This window comes from Betta splendens, chromosome 2 (genome assembly GCF_900634795.4).
Source record: "Betta splendens chromosome 2, fBetSpl5.4, whole genome shotgun sequence".
In the NCBI taxonomy this organism is placed as follows: Eukaryota; Metazoa; Chordata; class Actinopteri; order Anabantiformes; family Osphronemidae; genus Betta; species Betta splendens.
Genome location: NC_040882.2, coordinates 20335009 through 20354721, shown reverse-complemented (window position 1 = coordinate 20354721; position 19713 = coordinate 20335009). Strand labels below are relative to the sequence as shown.

Below are 19713 nucleotides of genomic sequence, written 5' to 3'. Positions count from 1 at the left end.
TGGGAGGCAGAGAGAACCAGTTCATCACGTCATCATGTGAGCTGTGCGGGTAAAAACTGGGATCCCTTGTTGCTACACACGCAAACACACTGCAGTGTCGTTTTCGCTGTTCAAGTCTTTGCTGTTGCTGTGGATAAAGGACGGTCGTTCACTTCCACGCGTGACCATAAGGTGTCGCACGTTCACCAAGTATCTGCCGAGTCACCAATGCTTTTATAAGTAAAACGTAGTTAGTTGTAGTTTCATGCTTACACAGACCACACGTCTTTTATTACTTTTGCTAACAATTGCCCCTTTAATAACGAACTTCATTCCGGACAGTCCCAAATGACTGTTGGGAATCGACTACTCGAACTGATCCGTTGACACAACTGGAGAATCGACAAATCTTCACTCGACTAACTTTCCTAGTTTGTCATCTCAGTGATTGCACCGTTTAAAAGAAAGGGGTTATTTGGATTTCAAAATAAAACAGAAGTAGTCTAAGCGACGAGATTATTAATGTATATAAATACAAATTATTTAACATTTCGAATAATATACAGCGTCAACATGCACATATTACAGCTATAGAGTCAACATGCGCATAGTATTTTATAAAATGTATGACGTAAAGCAGAAATGTGACGCAATTGTCTATAAGGTCTTAAACGGAAGTCGTAACTAATGTTATGTACGCTATTTGACGCCATCTTGGCGCTTGCTGTGTAAAAGGCTAATAAATATCACGTATCTAGTACATAATTGTACTATTGGTGATTTACAACGAAGGCTGCTGACTGTATTCAGGTATTTTACTTCCGCCCTGCGTTTTAATACAGTTTTTTGGAGGATTCTGTGGATTCTCTCTGAGCTGCCGTTACGCAGCGTCAAAGTTTACATTGGCCGCCGATCCCGTCGTCAGCAGCCTGGACGGCGGCGTAAATCCGAGTCACGAGACCTGCCTGAGCTGAAGCCGCTTTCCTCCGCGGGACGGAACAACGGCGGACCCGTAAGTCGGTGCTTTCTGCCGTTACGTATAAAACTGAGTGTGTAGCGTCGGACCAGGCGTGGGCGCAGCGTAAAGCTAGCGTAGCGTAACGCAGCAGTTGTACTGGTTTGACAGGAGCCGCAGCTACACCGAACCGTACCGCCAGCGTCCGGGCTCCCGTCGAACCGGGTCCGGCTCCTGCCACCAGCTCACAGGAGGAACCGACGCGCTCGGCAGGAGCGGAAGTGGTTGCGAAAAGTTCCCTGCGAAAGTAGCTTTGTCGTCATTAAGTATCACAACGACCCACGAGCCGCGGGTTTGTCATGCTGAACAGTTTAAGCTGCCGCTTTAAAGCACGGGGGCCATTTTAGCCGTTTTGCCGTGTTTCAGTGGAATCTCAGAATGTTTCACTTTAGGGCGAACTTGCTCCGGAGACACGACAGAGGTACCGTGCGGGCTCGCGCTCGAACCTGCTGCTCCGCAGCGCGCCGCCGGTGTCTGACCCGCCCTTGTGCTGTGAACAGGCTTTGACGGCATGGACAACCCCGGGTACCACAGGGGGGGCTTTGACGGCCTTCATCTCCCCAGTGACGATGATGATGACGAGTTGGTGGACATCGCAGGAGCCACGCTGGACTTCTCCTCCACGGACGACGTCCCTCCTCTGAGCAGCGGTAGCTACACGCGTGTAACTGTTGCGCGAGCTCCACGCGGGGCTGCACGAACGCTTGGAAGTCACAGTATCTATATGTTGTTACAGAGTTATTACACATTGATGGACCGATAGAGTGCATTGTAGACTACATTGGTTTCTGTCTGGACACCCAGGTACCAACTCAAACCACTTATGGCTTTCCAACAACAAGCCACGGGTCACTGAAGACATCAAAGTCATCCTGAAAAAGAACATTTAGGTCAGGAAGGCAGAAAGTGGCCAGAGAGTGCTATCAGGAAGAGTGAAAGAGGCTTACAGGAGAAAACGGGAACACAACCTTTAGCGTAACAATACCAGGGAAGTGTGGAGGGGTGTGCAGGCGATTGAGGGGACTGGAGACAGGGCCAACAAATATAATGAGTCTTTTCAACAGATTCCAGGTTGAGCTCTTGCACACCCTGTAGCTCACGACATGCTGACTTTGAATCAATGGTGTGTGCTATGGCAGGAGATGAATCAGGTTGTGATCATACTTACCCAGAGAGAGGAGGGCAGTGGAACAATAGGTCTCTCTAACATTAGCATACATCAAACAGTGTTCTCTACCCCCTGGTGGGACAACTCAAAAACTAGGTGAATGTTGACTGTGACTTTGTGATGCTGGTGTAATTCAAGTCTCCAGATATCATAAAGAAGGTGTCGGGATGTCTGGTCTGGTCTGGAGTTGACGTCTGCATGGCGGCGATGAGTATAGCGTGTGAAAACTCTCTGGGCAAGTATTATGGACGGGGTTCCACGACCGGGAGCTTGACATCGAGCTGCAAACCTGCCCTTTGACTGTTACTAGTCCAGGATGACGCCGTGTGTTGTTGATATGATGCAGCTTGAATCTTTTCTCTCTGCGCACAAATGCTTAAAGTCCCGCACAAAGTAGATTTCCTTGGATCTCAGCGAGATCAGCAGGATAAACAGAGGAGTCAACTCCATGGTTATGATGATGCAGCCGCTGTGAAAGTGAAAGGGTAAATCCAGGTGTAAAAACGAACATAGGAACTCTCAACATGATCAAAGAGGTTCTAACGTAACCACCAAAACTAGCTGCCAGTGACACGCAGTAGTTATAAATAGGAAATAAAACACCCAACCACCACAAACGGAGAGCGATCACAAAAGGCTGCAGCAAGAACCTGCGCCTGCACATTACTAATGTGAAAAGACAGTGGAGTCCATTCTGAGCATTCGTGCCCTTGAAGTAACTGTCTTCAGGTCAAGTAAATCTGCAGAGAGCTGTGTGTGTCATAGTGATTAGTTAATACTTGCTCATTCTCAGTCTTCCTGCAGTTAAGCATCTATAATCACATTAGTCAGCTATCAGCTATTTAATCTATTTAGGTTCACATCACACCGTGCAAACTGTTATGATCCACAGAGTTTGCTGAGTTCCTCTCTCCTCGCTTTTCAAATCCATGTTTCTGCCCGGTTACTGATGATGTCATCGGTTTCGCAACGTCTGTCTCATCCAACAAGGCCAACGATACATTTACAGTTAAATATCTAAAGTGAATGAGTATTGATGAATCTGTCGACATCTTGACCCCTTTGCATAACCACAGCAATTCTCTGTGGTGTTGCTTCTACAGGAAGTTCATCTATATGAGCTGGTCGTTTGCGTTTATCACTTGTGAAAAAAGACGTTTTTCATCTGTTTCCAAGCTGCAGGTTCTGGCAACAGTTCCAGCAGAGTGACTTGTATTGATCCAGTATTGTAGTTCCCTTTGTTCTCATATATTGAGCCAGAGAAGCTTGTCCTTTAGGCGGTGCAGTAAAGTGTGATGCATGTCGTTTGTTCCCGTGCATATCTATAAACCAAGAAAAGGCCGCTGATATTGTCACACTATTTGGATGGCTCCTCATCTCTGCGTCTAAACAGACAGATAACTTGGCTAGCGCCTCAGTCAAAGCTGTCTGCTCCTCGGGAGTGTTGATAAAAACACGCTTGAAATCTTAGTGCTCTCATATACAGTGGCTTAAGTTGTTGACAGTAAGCAGCTATGCTTAAATGCATGTGTAAACACTGTTGTAAGACACTTCTAGATTTCACTGGAAATAGAGCATCTAATTAAAAGCTGTTTGAAAGTGCAGTGGAAATCACAGGGACGGATGTTGTCAGGGTTTTACTACTGTCATAGAATCTTGAACATAACTGCTGACCAAGATGAATAAATAATGAGCCTCAATCATTTAACTGTCAGCTGAACTACTTAATTATTGCTGATATCACTGTGACTTTATTAATCCTCTAGTTGAAACAGAGCCAAGAAATTACATAGTGGGCTGTGAGTGTATGCACAGTGATTAACGATATGTAATAACAGCAGAATCAGCCAAGCTGCAGTATTAACTGTTGGTATTTGCCTTGTGGTTGCAAAGGCAGAATTTGGTGGATGCTTGTAATGCAGTGAGAGACAAACCTTCAGGTTTTTGTGACTATTTAGTTTCACTCTTGATCTCCTTCAGGCTAATGTTGTTGTGTAACTACTCATTAGCGTGCATTTGAACCCGTTGCCAGGCAGGCTCCACGCAGCCACCCTAAGTGTAGCCGTAATCACTTGGCCTCATGTGACCTGTCACTTGAGGCTGGGGCGGAGTTGCTCATACAAATGCTGCTCCTCTAAAGGCTGCTGTTGCTGAGGTTTGTATGACAGATAATCACTGGTGTACTGATGATGATATCTCCCCTTAACACACGCATGTGTTACTCTCAGCCTTCTTGCTGTTGTTTCTGAGGAACTGAGCGTTCTGTCTAGGCAGCATGACTGACCTGGCTCCTGATTGAGTTTATAGAGTCACTAACTGGACAGAGTCAGAAACCAGCGATCTCTTGGCCTTTCTAAGGTGGAGAACGTACTTCAGTCTGTGGCACATGCTGAGGTTAGAAGATTGATTAGAAGCTCATTGTGTTCCACCCTTTGTCCCTGTCATCTGCTGAGATGGTGTCTCTCAGCTTTGCGCTGTCTGGGTTCACGTGATCCAGGCAACCAGCCGAGGGTAGAAAAGAGGTTGTTGATGTCCTGGGTCATCACTGAGGGAGGAGGTTGCTTGAAGCTAACTAATGTGTGTTTTGGGGATGAGATTAACAGTTAATTCACATTGTCCTATGCAGTTGTGGTGAGATTGCTAACATTTCTTGTTTCGTTGCTGGGCATGTTTCATTCCAGCTGTGTTTCACTGCTGCTGTTGTGCAGACAATAAAGCTATTATTGCTGGTTATATGGCATTAAATCTTTTCTGTTCTGCTGCAGTAGACAGTGGACTTTCTCAGCTACACAGTCAAAGCTTTAACTGCTGGTAGCTGTAGGATGTAATGATTGACAGGGAATGAGCCAATGGTTTAGCTACATTTTGACTATGTGGAGCTTTTAGTTAATAAATCTTTGTAAAGACTAGATGTGTTCAAATGAACCAAGGGAAGCTGGTATTGTATATTCTGAGAAGGAAAGACGATACATCATGTACTTCTCAAAACCATTTTCCTTCTGTAAAAAACAAAATGTTACAACACTGCTTTGTGAAGAAAGTAAAAGTCATCATGGAACTTTTTAACAACCGTGTATTTCATAAGAGCTGTCTGTTAGTCACGGGTTTGCATCTGCTATAGTAAAATGTGTTATCTCCTCAAGGAACAATGCTGAGTTCAACCACACGAGATGCCCCATAGGTCCAATCATGAGTTAGGTGCTCCTTAACATCATGTTGGTGCTGTTATGTGATTGTTTACAGTCGGTTGTCAGTGTGAGGTTGATGGAATTCATCCCAGCGTGTGTCCATAGCATGATCATGTGTTCTGTGCGGTCATGGAAGGATGCAATCAATAGTTAACACATACTGGTAAAGTAAAACCCTGGTTCCCATATACTCCTGTCATGAATAAATAGCTGTTGGATGTGTAGGATCAGTCATTGTTTAGAGATCAAACCATGTCCCGGAGCTTGCACACAGGAAATCCTGTCCAGATGCTGTGAAAGTCATTGATGTTACTACAGTAAAGTCCTCATACCGTCTGCTTTACAACAAGGACGCTGGCCAGGGTAAGAGGCTCTGTGGTACACGCTGTGCATCGACTGACTAGAAGTTCAAATTTTAAACATTTTCCTTATATAAAGAGCTTCTCTCTTCAGCTTCTTTTGCTGTGATGTCAGATCTCTGTGTGCATCTAGAGTTTCTAGCACCACAGCTGCGTCGCATCCTCATATACTAATTAGAATTATTCCACAAGTGGAAAACTTCATTTTGTGGACATGATATTTATTGGAATCAGCTGCAGGGTCGCTTGTTCCTACTTTACTCAATTTCCTCTGACCCAGTAAATATGATTTATAAGCATAAGCTCAGTAAAGTACAGTACAGTAATGACGGTACACAACATTAACCTTGTTCCAGACATGCTTGTTTGTAGTCACCAAGCGTCACAGGGGTCACTTAAGACGCCGGTTCCCATGGCGACCTGGTCTCAAGAGTTCAAGGTTCAGACCCTCACTGGAGACGGTATGTTTGTGTGTCTGTGAAGGTCTGCGTTTGTGCATGTGTGTGCACATCATTCAGCCCGAGCTGACACTGTCAGTCATGGCAGACAGCAGTGCAGACGGCTTGCCAGGGTTATGCTTTGCTATGTGCTGATACTCTGTGGAAGCGTAAGATCAGCTCTTTCCCTTCAGGATTCACCCCCACACACACAGTGAGTGCTGAGCTCAGCATGAAATATCATGCTGGAAACAATCAGGGTTGCTGCAGAGACTCTGTTCCTGACCTATTTTCTGACAACCGCAAACACTGTGAGTTTGCGCAGGGCACATTTAGTCTGGATAGGTTCTCCTCTGGCATTTTAATTAAAGGCAAGATTTGTTGTTTTGTTTTCTAACATCACATTATCAGCTTCTGTTAGCGGTCACAACACATCCCTCCCACCCCACCAGCAGGACCCTTGTAGAGGCATGTCATTGTCACACCTCCCTCTTTCTGTCACGGCTTCCTGTTTCTCTCTGAAAGGTAAAAAGAATCTGCATCTAGACATCACACTTTAACAATAAATAAAGTAACATAAGAAAGAACAGAAATCGTACTAGTCATGCAGTCGCACACTGTCAAATGGCCCAGATCGTTTGTGTGGGGACAACTAATGTGAGAGTTTTCCTGAGGTCACAGCAGGGTGAGGATCATGTCACTGCAGTTCTAGTGAAGTTTAGTCCTTTATTCTGAACTTTATGGAAGACTTTACTAATCTTATATCTGATTTATGTTTTTAATTTCCTCCAAATTGTTTCACGTAAGCCAGTTTACAATAACAACCGACTGGGCTGGTTTAAAATGAACCTAGTGCGTCCTACCACTGTGACCCGTCCTGAAACTGCAAGGATCCCACAAGGTTTTTAAACGCACATAACTTTGTTTTACGCACTGACCCACCTTAGCCAATCACTGAAAGTCACAGGGTCTCCCAGCTTATTATAAACAGTCCCTCACCACTCAGCAAATCTTCAGCTACTTCCTGGACGCAGTGGCCAATTAGCAATCCTCTCTGGGATTTGTGGCCAATGAGAGAGTGGCCTGCCGAAGTCCATTTCCTGCGTGATTTTGAGCAGGCAAGAGCTTCCAGTTTGAGTTGTGTGACTGATTGTTGATGGGTTTGGGGGATCTTGTTAGAAAGATGTCATGGGAATTTTGGACTAAACAGCTGGACGAAGAGGAGCTGGTTGAAAGTGGTGAGCTTGATAGTGTGTTTGTGGCTTTACTCAAACGCTTGTACTTCACTTGCTACATTTATACCCTCATCCTCTTCACTAAAGGAGCCTGTGTGTCGTTGTCTGTCGGTCCTTCGGTGTGTTGAATTGCGTTGGATGAGGCACACAGTCTTTGTGGTGTTTTTGCTGATAGCTTTAACTTTAACACAGCAGAGTTTAATCATTAAGACCATTTACCATCAGGGACTGAGTCATGAGGTCAGTACAGCTGCTGCTACTCGCCTCTGGTGTTTGGTGTACAGTGAAGTTGTGTAACTCACTGTTTCAAGCAGCTTCATGTCATAGTAGCTTGTTCCATTGTATGTTAAATCCATGTTCTTATTCATCTTAATGTCTGAATTTGATTTTTCTCTATGAGGATGTTTGGGGTCATGTGAACTTTATTGGGTGCAAAGGTCAGTCACAGCTGAATATTTGTGATAAAACAATTGGAAGACAATTGCGTCAAGCATTCCGAACGTCCGTGCAGTAATAATTCTACGCAGAGTGATGGTCCTCGTTCCCACTCACACTTGTTACATTCTAGTTCTCATTGCAGACACCAGACATGCAGTGTTGTCATAGAGAGTGTTGTAAGTGTTGTATTTCTGTGTGTAACTTGAAACAGAGTTTTGTAATGTAAAAACGCTACATGTCTTGCCACCCTGGTTCACATGGTTTGTCGTCAGCCTGCCTGTGAGCAAGGCACTGTCACTCCCAACTGCATCATAATGTTTGAGACTGAGCATTTAGATATGTGCATCCATAAATGGTTATAAACCATTGCCCGTGTCTGGTTGGTTTGGCATTTTTCAATAATGAAATGATAGCTTTAAATATTTTAAATGTGTTCTGGGCTTTTTGTTCATTCACAGACACAGAACAAGGTAAAGCATTTAAATAACTCACCCAGGTTATTCTTGTATCTACAAAATGTTTCAAACAAGTCTAACCAGCCAGCCCAGACTTGTACACACTCTGATGTGTAGCAGGTTTCATTTCTTCTGTCTACTTGGCAATGTGACGACAGGGAATACGGTGATGATGACCACATTGAAGATTTGAACGCTTATAGGTAAAGGACTGCAGATGTTGATGCTTTCTGGTCCGGTGTTGATGTTATTGACATTCTAAATGTGATGATTCTATTGATTGAGGTATCTTGCATGTGAGAACGAGCTTAACACAGACATGACTGTAACACAGGATGAAATACAGCTTTAAACGATGGCTACTTAGAAAGCCTGGCTGGTTGGGTTGCATGTAAATGTGCTGTCAGAACAAAAAAAACACTGATATTTACATGTATTTTTCATTTATATTCGTAGCTTCTACTAGGATGAACAAACACCCCGCTTTTTTGTGCACTGCTCTACTAATTTACTTAACTCAATAGCAACGGTCAGCAATAGCAATGAGTGTGCTGCTAGCACTTTCCCAAGGCCAATGTGTGTGTGCACAATATGGATATTCAGGCCTGACTCATTCATTTTGTACAACAGCAAATGTCGGATGCTTTTGAACTCAAATTGAAGACGTTTGCTGAGAGTTTTGCAATGGATTTCACCCGCCGTGTACAGTCTATACCCGAATCTAGCTTTTATAGTTCCAAACTGAGAAATGGTTTGTTTGATCTGTAACTTCTCTCTTCCCCAAGAAGAATCTACAGTCTGCTTGAAAGACTTGTAAGACGAGCACGAATATGCCTTAAGTTAAACCCCTGGCTGAACCTGTGCTCCTAAGATAATGGCCTGGATGTGAGCTTATTTGAAATGGGTGTTGAAATATGTTGAAATAGCTTCACGCCAGGCATGCGTGATACTACTGTAAGTCACACTGAGCACTGTGTATGTGTGGGAAGCACTACGGGACGCTTTATACCTCCTCGTCTTTAAAGCGGTCACAGGGTTGATCCATTCTGTTATTGCTGATCTCGGCTGACAACACAAACAGAATATTACATCTGAATTCAAAATTAGTGGTATTAATAATATAATTTTAAGAACTGGAAGGAATAGCTTCAGAAGTGAAGAGCAGTGTGGTGTGAGAGAAAAGCTGGTGTTTGTGTGTGACCATGTCTACCATAGCGCTCTCTCACCCCCCGCTTCTCCCACTCAGGAGGTTATGAGGAGTACAGCAGCGGCAGAGCAGGTATGAACGGCAACGGCCCCAGCAGACTCGTGGACCCACTGGACGACCCAGTGCCGGGAGTCGGCACGTATGAAGACTTCAACACTATCGACTGGGTCAGAGAGAAGAGCAAGGACCGGGACAGACACAGAGAGGTACAGGAACGCTGGCTACAGCACGCAGTTCAGGAGTGAGTGAGTGAGTGAGTAAGTGAGTGAGAACCTGCCACCACTATAACCTGTGTTTATGTCATGTCACACTCAGTAATTACCCTCATGATGTTTGTTTTTACACATAGAACTGGGAATTATAGTTCTATGCTTTGTAAATTACCCCATTTAGTGAAAGGGTGGGAAAATCCAAGTTGAGAGTTAAATTCTAGATTGAGATTAAGTACCGAAAAATAAATTGTGCAATGCCACATAAAATATAATCTAATGTAATACAGAAAACAACATCATAGTGGTGTTGATTACTTTTAACCCACGTTCTTCTCCGTTTCCCTCCAGATCGCTAATAAGAGCAGACAGTCGACTGTGGCTCAGCTGCTCAGTCTCGGCGATGCCTTCTCTGGGTGGCTCCTCATGCTGCTGGTGGGACTCATGGCAGGTAGCGTGAACACACTCATGCTCACGCACCCATGCTCCCTGATCTTAGGACACAATGCAGCATTTATCACCAGTTAGTGTAGACGGTTAGCTCCTCAAAATTCTTCATTGAACACAACATGACTGGCGCGTGTTCATCTTGTTTCCTCTTATTTTCTGCGCTTCCTGCATCGTCTGAAGGTTTGTTCCCATGTCGTGACAGACAGCAGGTGTAGAACCAGAAAATAGCATCTGCAAATAGCCAGGGTGATGAATAACCTGAGAAAATATCTATTACGTTGCCAAAACTCCTGGAGGGTCATTATATTTCTCTTTTTTTATTTTATTTCCAGGTGAGCAAAAACCTAATGTCAGGATTTTTCACTGAACACAATGATGCACCAGCTATTTGATATTGAGTGTTTGCTATGTACACATGAACACACCTTTAACCACAAAGGCTTCGTAAGGTTTTGATTGTGGTGATAACACTTCCAGTCTGAAGATCCTTGCGTTTTCTAACCTTTTCTCTCTTTTGCTGGCTTCCAGGTGCTCTGGCTGCCGGCATCGATATTGCAGCCCATTGGCTGACAGACATGAAGGACGGGGTGTGTCTCACTGGTTTCTGGTTCAACCATGAGCACTGCTGCTGGATGTCCAACGAGACCTTCGAGGACAGGGACCGCTGTCCAGAGTGGCAGAGCTGGGCTGAGCTGATAACTGGGACTTCACAGGTAGGAGAATGGCAACACTATGCTGCAGTAAACTAATGAGTTTGCACACAAGTTTGTCTGCTCCAAAATTATAAAAAAATTAGGGTTTGTCATCCTTCATAGGCGTCTGTATCCTTGTTGAACTAGTAAATGCTGCTTTGCTTCCATCTGCTGGTTGGAGGCAGTCATAGCACATAAGTCCATTGTGTGCATGTGGTGAATGTGTGGTTTGTGTCACCTGCAGGGCGCGTTTGCCTACATCATGAACTACCTGATGTACATTTTCTGGGCTCTGCTCTTCTCCCTGCTGGCCGTCACGCTGGTCCGGGCCTTCGCTCCCTATGCCTGTGGCTCAGGAATACCTGAGGTGAGGCTGCCCTCTGATCGGTGTAGTTTTGTGTTGATTCTTCAGTGAGAGATTCTTTGTCTTCTATTCTACATTTCGTTTATGTTAGAGTTTATTATAAAATTCCACAATATCATATATTAGTTTTTATCTTTTTTTAAAATCTTTTTAAATGAATGTAATCACCCAAGTGATGAGGCAGGAATAAACAATTTACTGATGTTGGCTAAGTTCTTTGTTTTGACAGTAATGTTACTCCAGCATAGTTTTATTTTTAATTTATGAAATTAAAAATATTGTTATTCAGTTTGTTTATTGTTAAAAACTTTTTGTGGATCAGGGCGACTGCTTTGTTTCTTCCTTACAGCATCCGTTGCTCTGTTTTTAACAGCCAGCTCTCTGTATTTACTTTGTCTTCTGCTCCGTTTCTTTCGCTCTTCTGAGGAAGTGGAAAGCTGAAGGTTTGCCTACTATCTGAAAATACAACTGGAAGACCAGATTGAGGGCACACACATCCAAATGGATTCACCCATTTCATATATACAGATCAAAACACACAAACGCCGCTCTTTCCTGTATACACAAAAATCGCTCCTCGCACTCCTCTCTTCCTGGATTTCAGTGAACTTGAATCAGTTTCTTGTAAAAACCTCTTCACTGTGAGGTCAGACAATGGTCAGTGGGCTCACACACCACATCAACACTTATTTAAAAGCAAAATATTCTGAGCGGAGGCTCTATTTTCTCTCTTTCCTTTGCATCAATGTTTACACTCTCTCTTCTGGTTATGTGCTTGCACAGGCTTATCTAAACGGATCCCTCCCTTGCATAAACACACACAAACACAAACATACCCTGATCCTCTCCTCACACACACATAAACTCTTCCTTTGTTCTCCGTCTCCTCTCAGATTAAAACCATCCTCAGCGGGTTCATCATCCGAGGCTACCTGGGGAAGTGGACGCTCATCATAAAGACCATCACCCTGGTTTTAGCTGTCTCTTCTGGGCTCAGTTTGGGGAAGGAAGGCCCCCTGGTTCATGTAGCCTGCTGCTGTGCTAATATACTCTGTCATCTGTTCACCAAATACCGCAAGAATGAGGCCAAAAGGCGGGAGGTAAACTCTTGGGCAATTCTACCCTCCGGTCTTAAATTCAGTTCAGTGTTTCAAAATCTAAATACAGATAATGAAAAAATATTGTCCAGTAGATAAAAACATTCCAGTAGAACCAACAGATTACTGTTCTGGTAGTGTGCCTGCAATGTAGTTTACAGATGTAAACTACAAATGTTTAGTGTTTTCCAGTTAATATAATCTGAAACTGTAAATACAAAAGACCCAAATGTCTTTTAATTCGCATTTAGTTCCAGTATTGTAGAGATGGGCTCTCTTTCTCTTTATATGATTGTATATTTAAATGCCACTGACTGTGGGACAGTCAAAAAGCTGTAGCAGTACTTCCCTGTTCACGAAGAATTCTGAAAGGTTTTGTTTTTTGTCCTTGTCTTGATTTAGGTGCTCTCTGCAGCAGCAGCAGTGGGTGTGTCCGTGGCTTTTGGTGCTCCAATTGGAGGAGTCCTATTTAGTCTGGAAGAGGTAGGTAGTATTATTATCCTGACATATGAAATCTTTCATGTGCTGTGAATTTCCTGCTAATTCTCTCTCTGAGTTTGTTTGCTCATTATCAGAAACATAATCTGATGCTAGATGGGATCTAAAAGTGACTTTTCCAGTGAAATGCACAAACTAGATGAAAACCAAATTAAATGCATTTTATTTCTTTTGTTGTTATTCATTTATCAGATAGACTAGTTATCATGTGAAGGTGTGACGTGCCCCTCTCCTCTCCAGGTGAGTTACTACTTCCCTCTGAAGACTCTGTGGCGGTCGTTCTTTGCTGCTTTGGTTGCAGCCTTCACACTACGCTCCATCAACCCATTTGGAAACAGCCGACTGGTGCTGTTCTACGTGGAGTTTCACGCTCCTTGGCACCTGGTGGAGTTGGGTCCCTTCATCCTGTTGGGAATATTTGGAGGCCTGTGGGGGGCGATGTTCATCAGGGCCAACATTGCATGGTGCAGGATACGTGAGTAGTGAAGCCTAGTAAACGCCTGTGCCATAAACAGGTGGGTTATTGGTTCCTTTTGACCCTGAGCACCCATTTAACCCTTTGGTGTCTTTTTCCTCACAAGGTAAAACCACTCGTCTTGGACACTACCCTGTCATTGAGGTACTGGCCGTAGCTGCGTTGACTGCACTGCTCGCCTTTCCTAACAGTTATACCAGGATGAGCGGCTCTGAGCTGATTTCTGAGCTGTTCAACGACTGCTCCCTGCTTGACTCCTCTCAGCTGTGCGGCTACAAACAGGTCAGCTTTTCACCTTGGAGAGTTTTGTTAGATTTTTCATTAAGCAAATAAAGTGATTTTTACTTTTTTTACTCTTTTTTAATGAATTTTCTGCCATTGTTTTTTTTTGTGCTTGTCTCCTGATGCCTCTTCAGTTTTCAAATTGTTTCCTCTTAGTTTTGTTTCTCCATGTTTATCTTTCTCCCCTTTTGTACATCTCACACAAACTTGCTAGCCAACCAACACATCAGAAACAGGTGTGGGCAACAGCCTGGCAGACCGGCCAGCAGGAGCTCCCCTCTACACAGCTCTGTGGCAGCTGGCCCTCGCCTTAATCTTCAAGATGCTGATCACTGTGATTACCTTTGGCATGAAGGTTGGTGTGAACCCATCTGCATACACAAGTAGTGCAATGTGTGTTGCATTATTAGTACTGTAAAGATGCCTTTGGGGTTTACATTATTAGATTTAGGCAGAAGCTTTGAAAGGGAAGAAAACCGGGCACCATCTGGGATAAAAGCTCAAGAGGATGAGGATATATTTCTATTTAATTGTCATCATCAAAGTCTGTTACTCGTTTATTTAGATTGGAGGCTGCTGTGATTGCAGCTTTTTGTTCCACTGACATCATTAATTTAGTACACATCTAAATGAAATGTACAGTGGTGTAAAACTGTTGATCTAATGGTCTAATTGCTGTTTTCTTTTTCCACTCCTTCATCCAGGTTCCTTCTGGACTCTTCATCCCCAGCATGGCTGTTGGAGCCATAGCTGGCAGGCTGCTGGGCGTTGGGATGGAGCAGCTGGCCTACTACCACCACGACTGGCTTATCTTTAAAGGGTGGTGCTCACCTGGAGCAGACTGCATCACACCAGGGCTCTACGCCATGGTCGGTGCTGCTGCATGTTTAGGTGAGACATGCTCTGGCCCTTGATTGTTACTGTTGTTCTGTGTAACCAGAGGTGAAACTTGCAGTCAATAAAAGAAAACTGGTTGTTGTTTGGACATTTTATCAGGAAGTTTTGTAGGTGACATGGGGTTATAACAAACAATGCCACAACAAGCACATCGATCTACTGAAGTGTACCGTATCTGTAGTGGAGTCCTGGAGTTGTTTTACTGTTGAAAATTAAACATCGGGGACCGTTTTGAGACAGTATAATCATTTCCATTTTGAGTTGTGAAATACCGACTAATACATAAAAGAGTTGTGTTACATATCTTTGGAACGTGACATATAACACTCACAGTGAAACGTAGATTTAGACCAGTTGTTTTGATGGAGGAAGCCACAGCTCTGACATGTGGCATCAAGTTTAAAATCTATTCCTTGTCTCTAGCTGCAACAGAGGAAAATATACTACAACTGGGTCCAAAGATGAGCCACTGACTTTAACTACAACACGCTCATACAAAAGCAGTTTAAAGTGTCCGACAGCATTTAATGGATTCTCCGTTAGCTCATAATTTAAATAGTTTCATTAATAAGACACACACACAGGCTCTAGACTGTAGTATTAATGCCAGTAATAGTTTCATAATGTGACTGATGGGTTTCACTTACATGAAGGATGTGAAGCTGCTGTGTTTAATGAGTGAGTCAAGATGAATCATCTCCAGTCTAGTCAAAGACAAGGGTATTTTACCTCCTGTCTCCCTCCAGGTGGAGCGACTCGGATGACTGTGTCGCTGGTAGTCATCATGTTTGAGCTGACTGGCGGTCTAGAGTACATTGTCCCTCTCATGGCTGCGACCATGACCAGCAAATGGGTTGCAGATGCTTTTGGAAGAGAGGGAATCTATGAGGTAAGATGTGCAACTTTGTGGTCGCTGAAGATTTTTTAAATGTCTCTTTCTGTCTGTGAGGTTTTCTTTTATGTTACTCTGGCAAACTCTAAACATGAGACTTGCTTCCTTTTGAGTTAAACATGTACGTCCTCTAAAAGTGCATCAAAAATTTGTGTTTACAGGCTCACATCAGGCTGAATGGCTACCCGTTCCTGGAGCCCAAAGAAGAGTTCGAGCACAGCAGCCTGGCTGTGGACGTAATGAGGCCAAGGCGCTCAGACCCGGCACTGGCTGTGCTCACCCAAGATGGCATGACTGTAGGGGAGGTGGAGGTACAGTGAAGTCACATGCACGGATCCGGGCCCCTACTAGAACTCATGACAAACAAATGGAATAAATGTTATTCTACACAAATGCTGCACGTATGTCTCCACTTAACATAGTGTTTGCTTGTTACCAGACCCTGGTGGAGACCACACACTACAGCGGCTTCCCTGTGGTCATCTCACAGGAGTCCCAGAGGCTCGTTGGGTTCGTTTTCAGGAGAGATCTGCTCATATCGATAGGTCAGAAAAACCTTTCATTCTTTGCTTTACAATCAGCTGAGGTGACATTAGGTGAAAGCTAAAAGTGACTGAGTGTAATCTGAAATTTTAAACCTTGCTACAGGCTTTTTCAAATTTTGCTCTCTGCTCCTTTCAGACAACGCCCGGAAGCGTCAGGAGGGTGTCGTGAGTGCCTCCAAGGTGGTCTTTACTGACCATGCTTCTTCCCAGCCTCCTGATGCCCCACCCCCTCTGCGCCTCAGAGGAATCATGGACCTCAGTCCCTTCACCGTCACTGACCTCACGCCCATGGACATCACTGTGGATATTTTCAGGAAATTGGGGCTGCGCCAGTGTCTAGTTACACACAATGGGTGAGAACACATATTCTGTCCATACACAGTAGGCGTTGGCTTTATATCTGTTTTCATTTTGAGCAGTGTAGTTCAAAAAGTCCCTGAAATATAGAAATAATGAGAATTCACACCCCATACTACAATTTTGTTAGGCTAGAGTGTCTTCTCATTTGCTCGTGTGGCATTTGCTCGTGTTTGTATTGACAACAAGGGACTGACAGATGGGAGGGAGGACAAATGAATCCACTAAGTGGCCACACTCCTACTTCTGAAGACATTAAAGTGAGACATCTTCAGGAAATTATGCTTCCAGGGAGTGAAGGAGTGAACGATTTATGTGTAAGAGATCTTTTGCATCATTCCTCTGTCAGCTCATGCATTAAAGGCAAAGAAAGGAGGCACCGGACGTATGGAGAACAAGAGTGGCTGATAATGGAGGAGGAGGCAGTAACATTCTCGAGGTGTCTTTGCCTAAATCCTTGCACTGCCATTGACCCCAAGTCCATTATCGCGAACTTTATGAGGAGATTTTTAGAGACCCTGTCCATCATCGTACCTGTACCGTATGCAGACCCCTCTAATGGAAAACATTCCCGTTGGCCAGATGAAAAATGTTACAGATATAGCATTAATTCTTGCCGGATATCTGACCCGTGAGACCAGTTAACAGGGAAGTTTTGGCATCAAACCAGTTTCCGGCTATTTTCGTGTTTTGTATAGCTCATAAAATCCTTCAGAGTTTGAAGTTTTCCACTTGAAAGTGATTTAATGTGATCAGGCCCTGATTGATGTGCTGTTGGAAACTGAATTATGAATTTTTATATATTATTTTACCTGTGTTTGTGTCTGAATGGCCTATCAAATATTTTCAGCCTTCACCTGTGAGCAGCCTGTAGAAGTACATGGGCCCAAAGCATTTATTGAGCATTTCACGTAGTATTATGTAGTACATAAATATGCTGTTGTAGAGGAGGGATGAGAGAGGATCCAAATACAGAGCCATGAAAACAGAATGTGTAAGAGCAGAGAGCTACTTCAGGAACACTCACCCTGATGTTCTAGATTTATTTCAGTTAAACGCTTTGATGCCATTACGGCCCAGGGATGGAGACACTGAGCATGAGCTGCATCCACCCCAGCTCGCGTGCGACTGTGCGGCTTTGTTGCTCTCATCTCTATCTCCCTTCATTTCCTATCATTTCTGTCCTGTATCTGCGGCACCTCAAACAAATGTGAGAGGACATGAAATGAAAACCAGCCTCCTTCAACAAAACTCGCAGAAATGCTTGTCGTTTCAGCTCTGTATGTTTACACTGGGCGCTCAGCCACTCCTTTCCCCTCGAAGATCTCATTGTGGTTGAGCAATTTTCTAATCACTCGCTGCCTTGCCTATGGGCACTTGTGTCAGCACACATGACTGTTGAAAGGCTGCTGCAGACCTCTCACATGTTTAATTCAGATGGGCTGCTTAAAGGCCAACAAAAAGAGGCTGAGGTTTTACCAGCGCAGATATTAATGGACAAATCACACATTGTTTATGACACTGAAAACTAATAGGGGCAATGAGTGAGAAAGAGGAAGCTGACCTGGAAAAACATTCGTCTGGGCTGCTTGATGAGACAGGATCTGTTTTCCCATGAAGCTTTAAAGCTGGCGAGTCACTTATTGTCTGGGAATGGAGATGGTTTGACACATAAAGAAAACCTTGAGGCAGTATAAATTGTATCTGTTATTTCACCAGCAGCAAAGGTTTTTTCCCAGACTGACTTTAGTTAAAGGTCAATTCATGTAGTGTCATTATTTGGTATGTGGGCTTGAAATTAGTCTTCACCTCCCTTTGTTTCTTTTTGTTTATTAGGTCACATATAGTAACAATCCATTATGCACAAACAGGCATGTTTTTAAAGAGCTTTACTTGGAAACATGACAGAGATCATAAAAATATCCTCCCACCCTTGACATCACTTAATGCTTTTAGTTATTCTGTTGTTTAGTGCTATCACCCTTCGTTTTATTAAATACATTTTGCTACAAAACGTTAGAGACACCCAGAGACAGTGAGTTTCTCTGGGTGCCTTGCTGTAAGTAGATGGGGACTTGGGATCTAGCCTTGTAATATAATATCCAGCAGAGACCCCGAGGTGTAAAGCGTGTGTAAATCTCCAAAAGTCACACAATCTCCACTGCACATGAAGAACTTGTTGCTTTGAACACCCAGAGTGAAAGCCTGTATTTAATTTGTATCTAATGGCAAATGTAGCAGACTCTGTTCTCTCTCTGTGTTTTAACAGAGAGGGAACGCTGATCTCCAGCTATGAGGCGATTCCCCTTTGGGACAGATAAAACTAAGCCAAATCACGGTGTAAAGATACAAAGTCAGACCCTGGTCTGATAAATGCATTCCGCGCTCTCAGCCTCTTTTGACTGCAATATAAAGTAACATCTATTTTTCTGTTCTTGTCTCTGTCTGTGTCGTTAGGAGGCTGTTGGGCATCATCACTAAAAAGGACATATTGAAACACATGGCACAAATGGCAAACAGAGACCCTGATTCCATCCTCTTCAACTGAACCCCTCCATCCTTCCTGTTCACCTTCTCTCTGTAGACCAGGGGAAGAAGACATCAGCATGTACAGTTGAAAGAAATGCACCTTTATTGCTTCAACTTGATTGATTGTTGAGCTGCATTTGCACAGGTGAAGACAAAGGATATATTTTTGTAGGTTGGGGGCGTATTTAGCATTGTGAAAGCCAGTGCAACTCTGGGAATGAAAACTCAGAAACAATGACTCATCCTAACTGACACCGTTGGCCCCCCATTGACCCAGATGTAGGACAGATGTGCAGTGGATGATCACATTTGTTCCCGTCGGCCTGTTGGTGGAGCGCACAGAAACTTTGAATGTTGCATCTCCCCCGTTGGCCATCTTGCTCCGCTGCACCTGAGAGGAAACTGGTCAAAAGGAGACGAGAAGAGAAAATCCTCTGTTATAGGTACTGACAAGAGGAGGGGCGGGGGGGGGGGATAAAGACATTTGCTTGGGGAGCTCCGTACCTGCCCTCTGGCTGTCGCAGCAAGCCCAGACAGCGCACCCAGAGTGAGGCTGATGGATCCTCAGACACCTCCCCTTGTTTTTTCTTCCCTCCCTCCCTCCCACTGCGAGGGATCCTGCAGCCTTAGGGCGAAGGATACGAGAGTGTGAGAAGAAGATCTGAAGCTCACATTGATTTTACCCTCTATTCAAACTTCAGCCTGGGAATTCCAGACGTGTCTTTATGTCACACAGACAATTTGTCAGGCCTGAGAACTATGCAGTGTTGTCTTATTATACAGACTTTCAGATGGGCTGTATATATAAAATTTACACATATACAAAAATAACTAAAATCATGTCATGCCTTAGAGAAAGATTGATGTTTTCCTGGGCTTCTGTGGAAGGGCTGGTAAAACACAAAGAATCATAAGTTAAATAAATTAATAGATGTAAATGTTAAA

General features: G+C 43.8%; 1 protein-coding gene across 4 annotated transcripts; it reads left to right on the top strand.

Moving 5' to 3' along the window:
* The first annotated feature begins 656 nt into the window (after nt 1-656).
* Nucleotides 657-19713, top strand: clcn5b (chloride channel, voltage-sensitive 5b). Of its 4 annotated transcripts, none has more exons than XM_029137630.3 (17): nt 657-991; nt 1495-1644; nt 9521-9687; nt 10042-10141; nt 10669-10853; nt 11077-11199; nt 12090-12296; nt 12696-12776; nt 13032-13266; nt 13373-13548; nt 13763-13903; nt 14253-14439; nt 15192-15334; nt 15499-15648; nt 15777-15882; nt 16019-16235; nt 18697-19713. In XM_029137630.3, exons 2-17 carry the CDS (start codon nt 1506-1508, stop codon nt 18785-18787), a joined length of 2448 nt encoding a protein of 815 aa, XP_028993463.1. In that variant the 5' UTR covers nt 657-991; nt 1495-1505; the 3' UTR covers nt 18788-19713. The 4 variants fall into 4 exon arrangements, with proteins under 4 accessions (XP_028993463.1, XP_028993455.1, XP_028993471.1 ...); XM_029137622.3 differs by lacking the exon at nt 657-991 and adding an exon at nt 1020-1415; XM_029137638.3 differs by lacking the exons at nt 657-991; nt 1495-1644 and adding an exon at nt 4847-7384.

Coding starts and splice junctions, on each gene's coding strand:
- clcn5b (XM_029137622.3), top strand. CDS start 1,373: ATGTTTCACTTTAGGGCGAACTTGCTCCGGAGACACGACAGAG. Junction 12,777..13,031: donor TCCTATTTAGTCTGGAAGAG/GTAGGTAGTATT, acceptor TCTCCTCTCCAG/GTGAGTTACTACTTCCCTCT. Junction 13,267..13,372: donor CATTGCATGGTGCAGGATAC/GTGAGTAGTGAA, acceptor TTTCCTCACAAG/GTAAAACCACTCGTCTTGGA.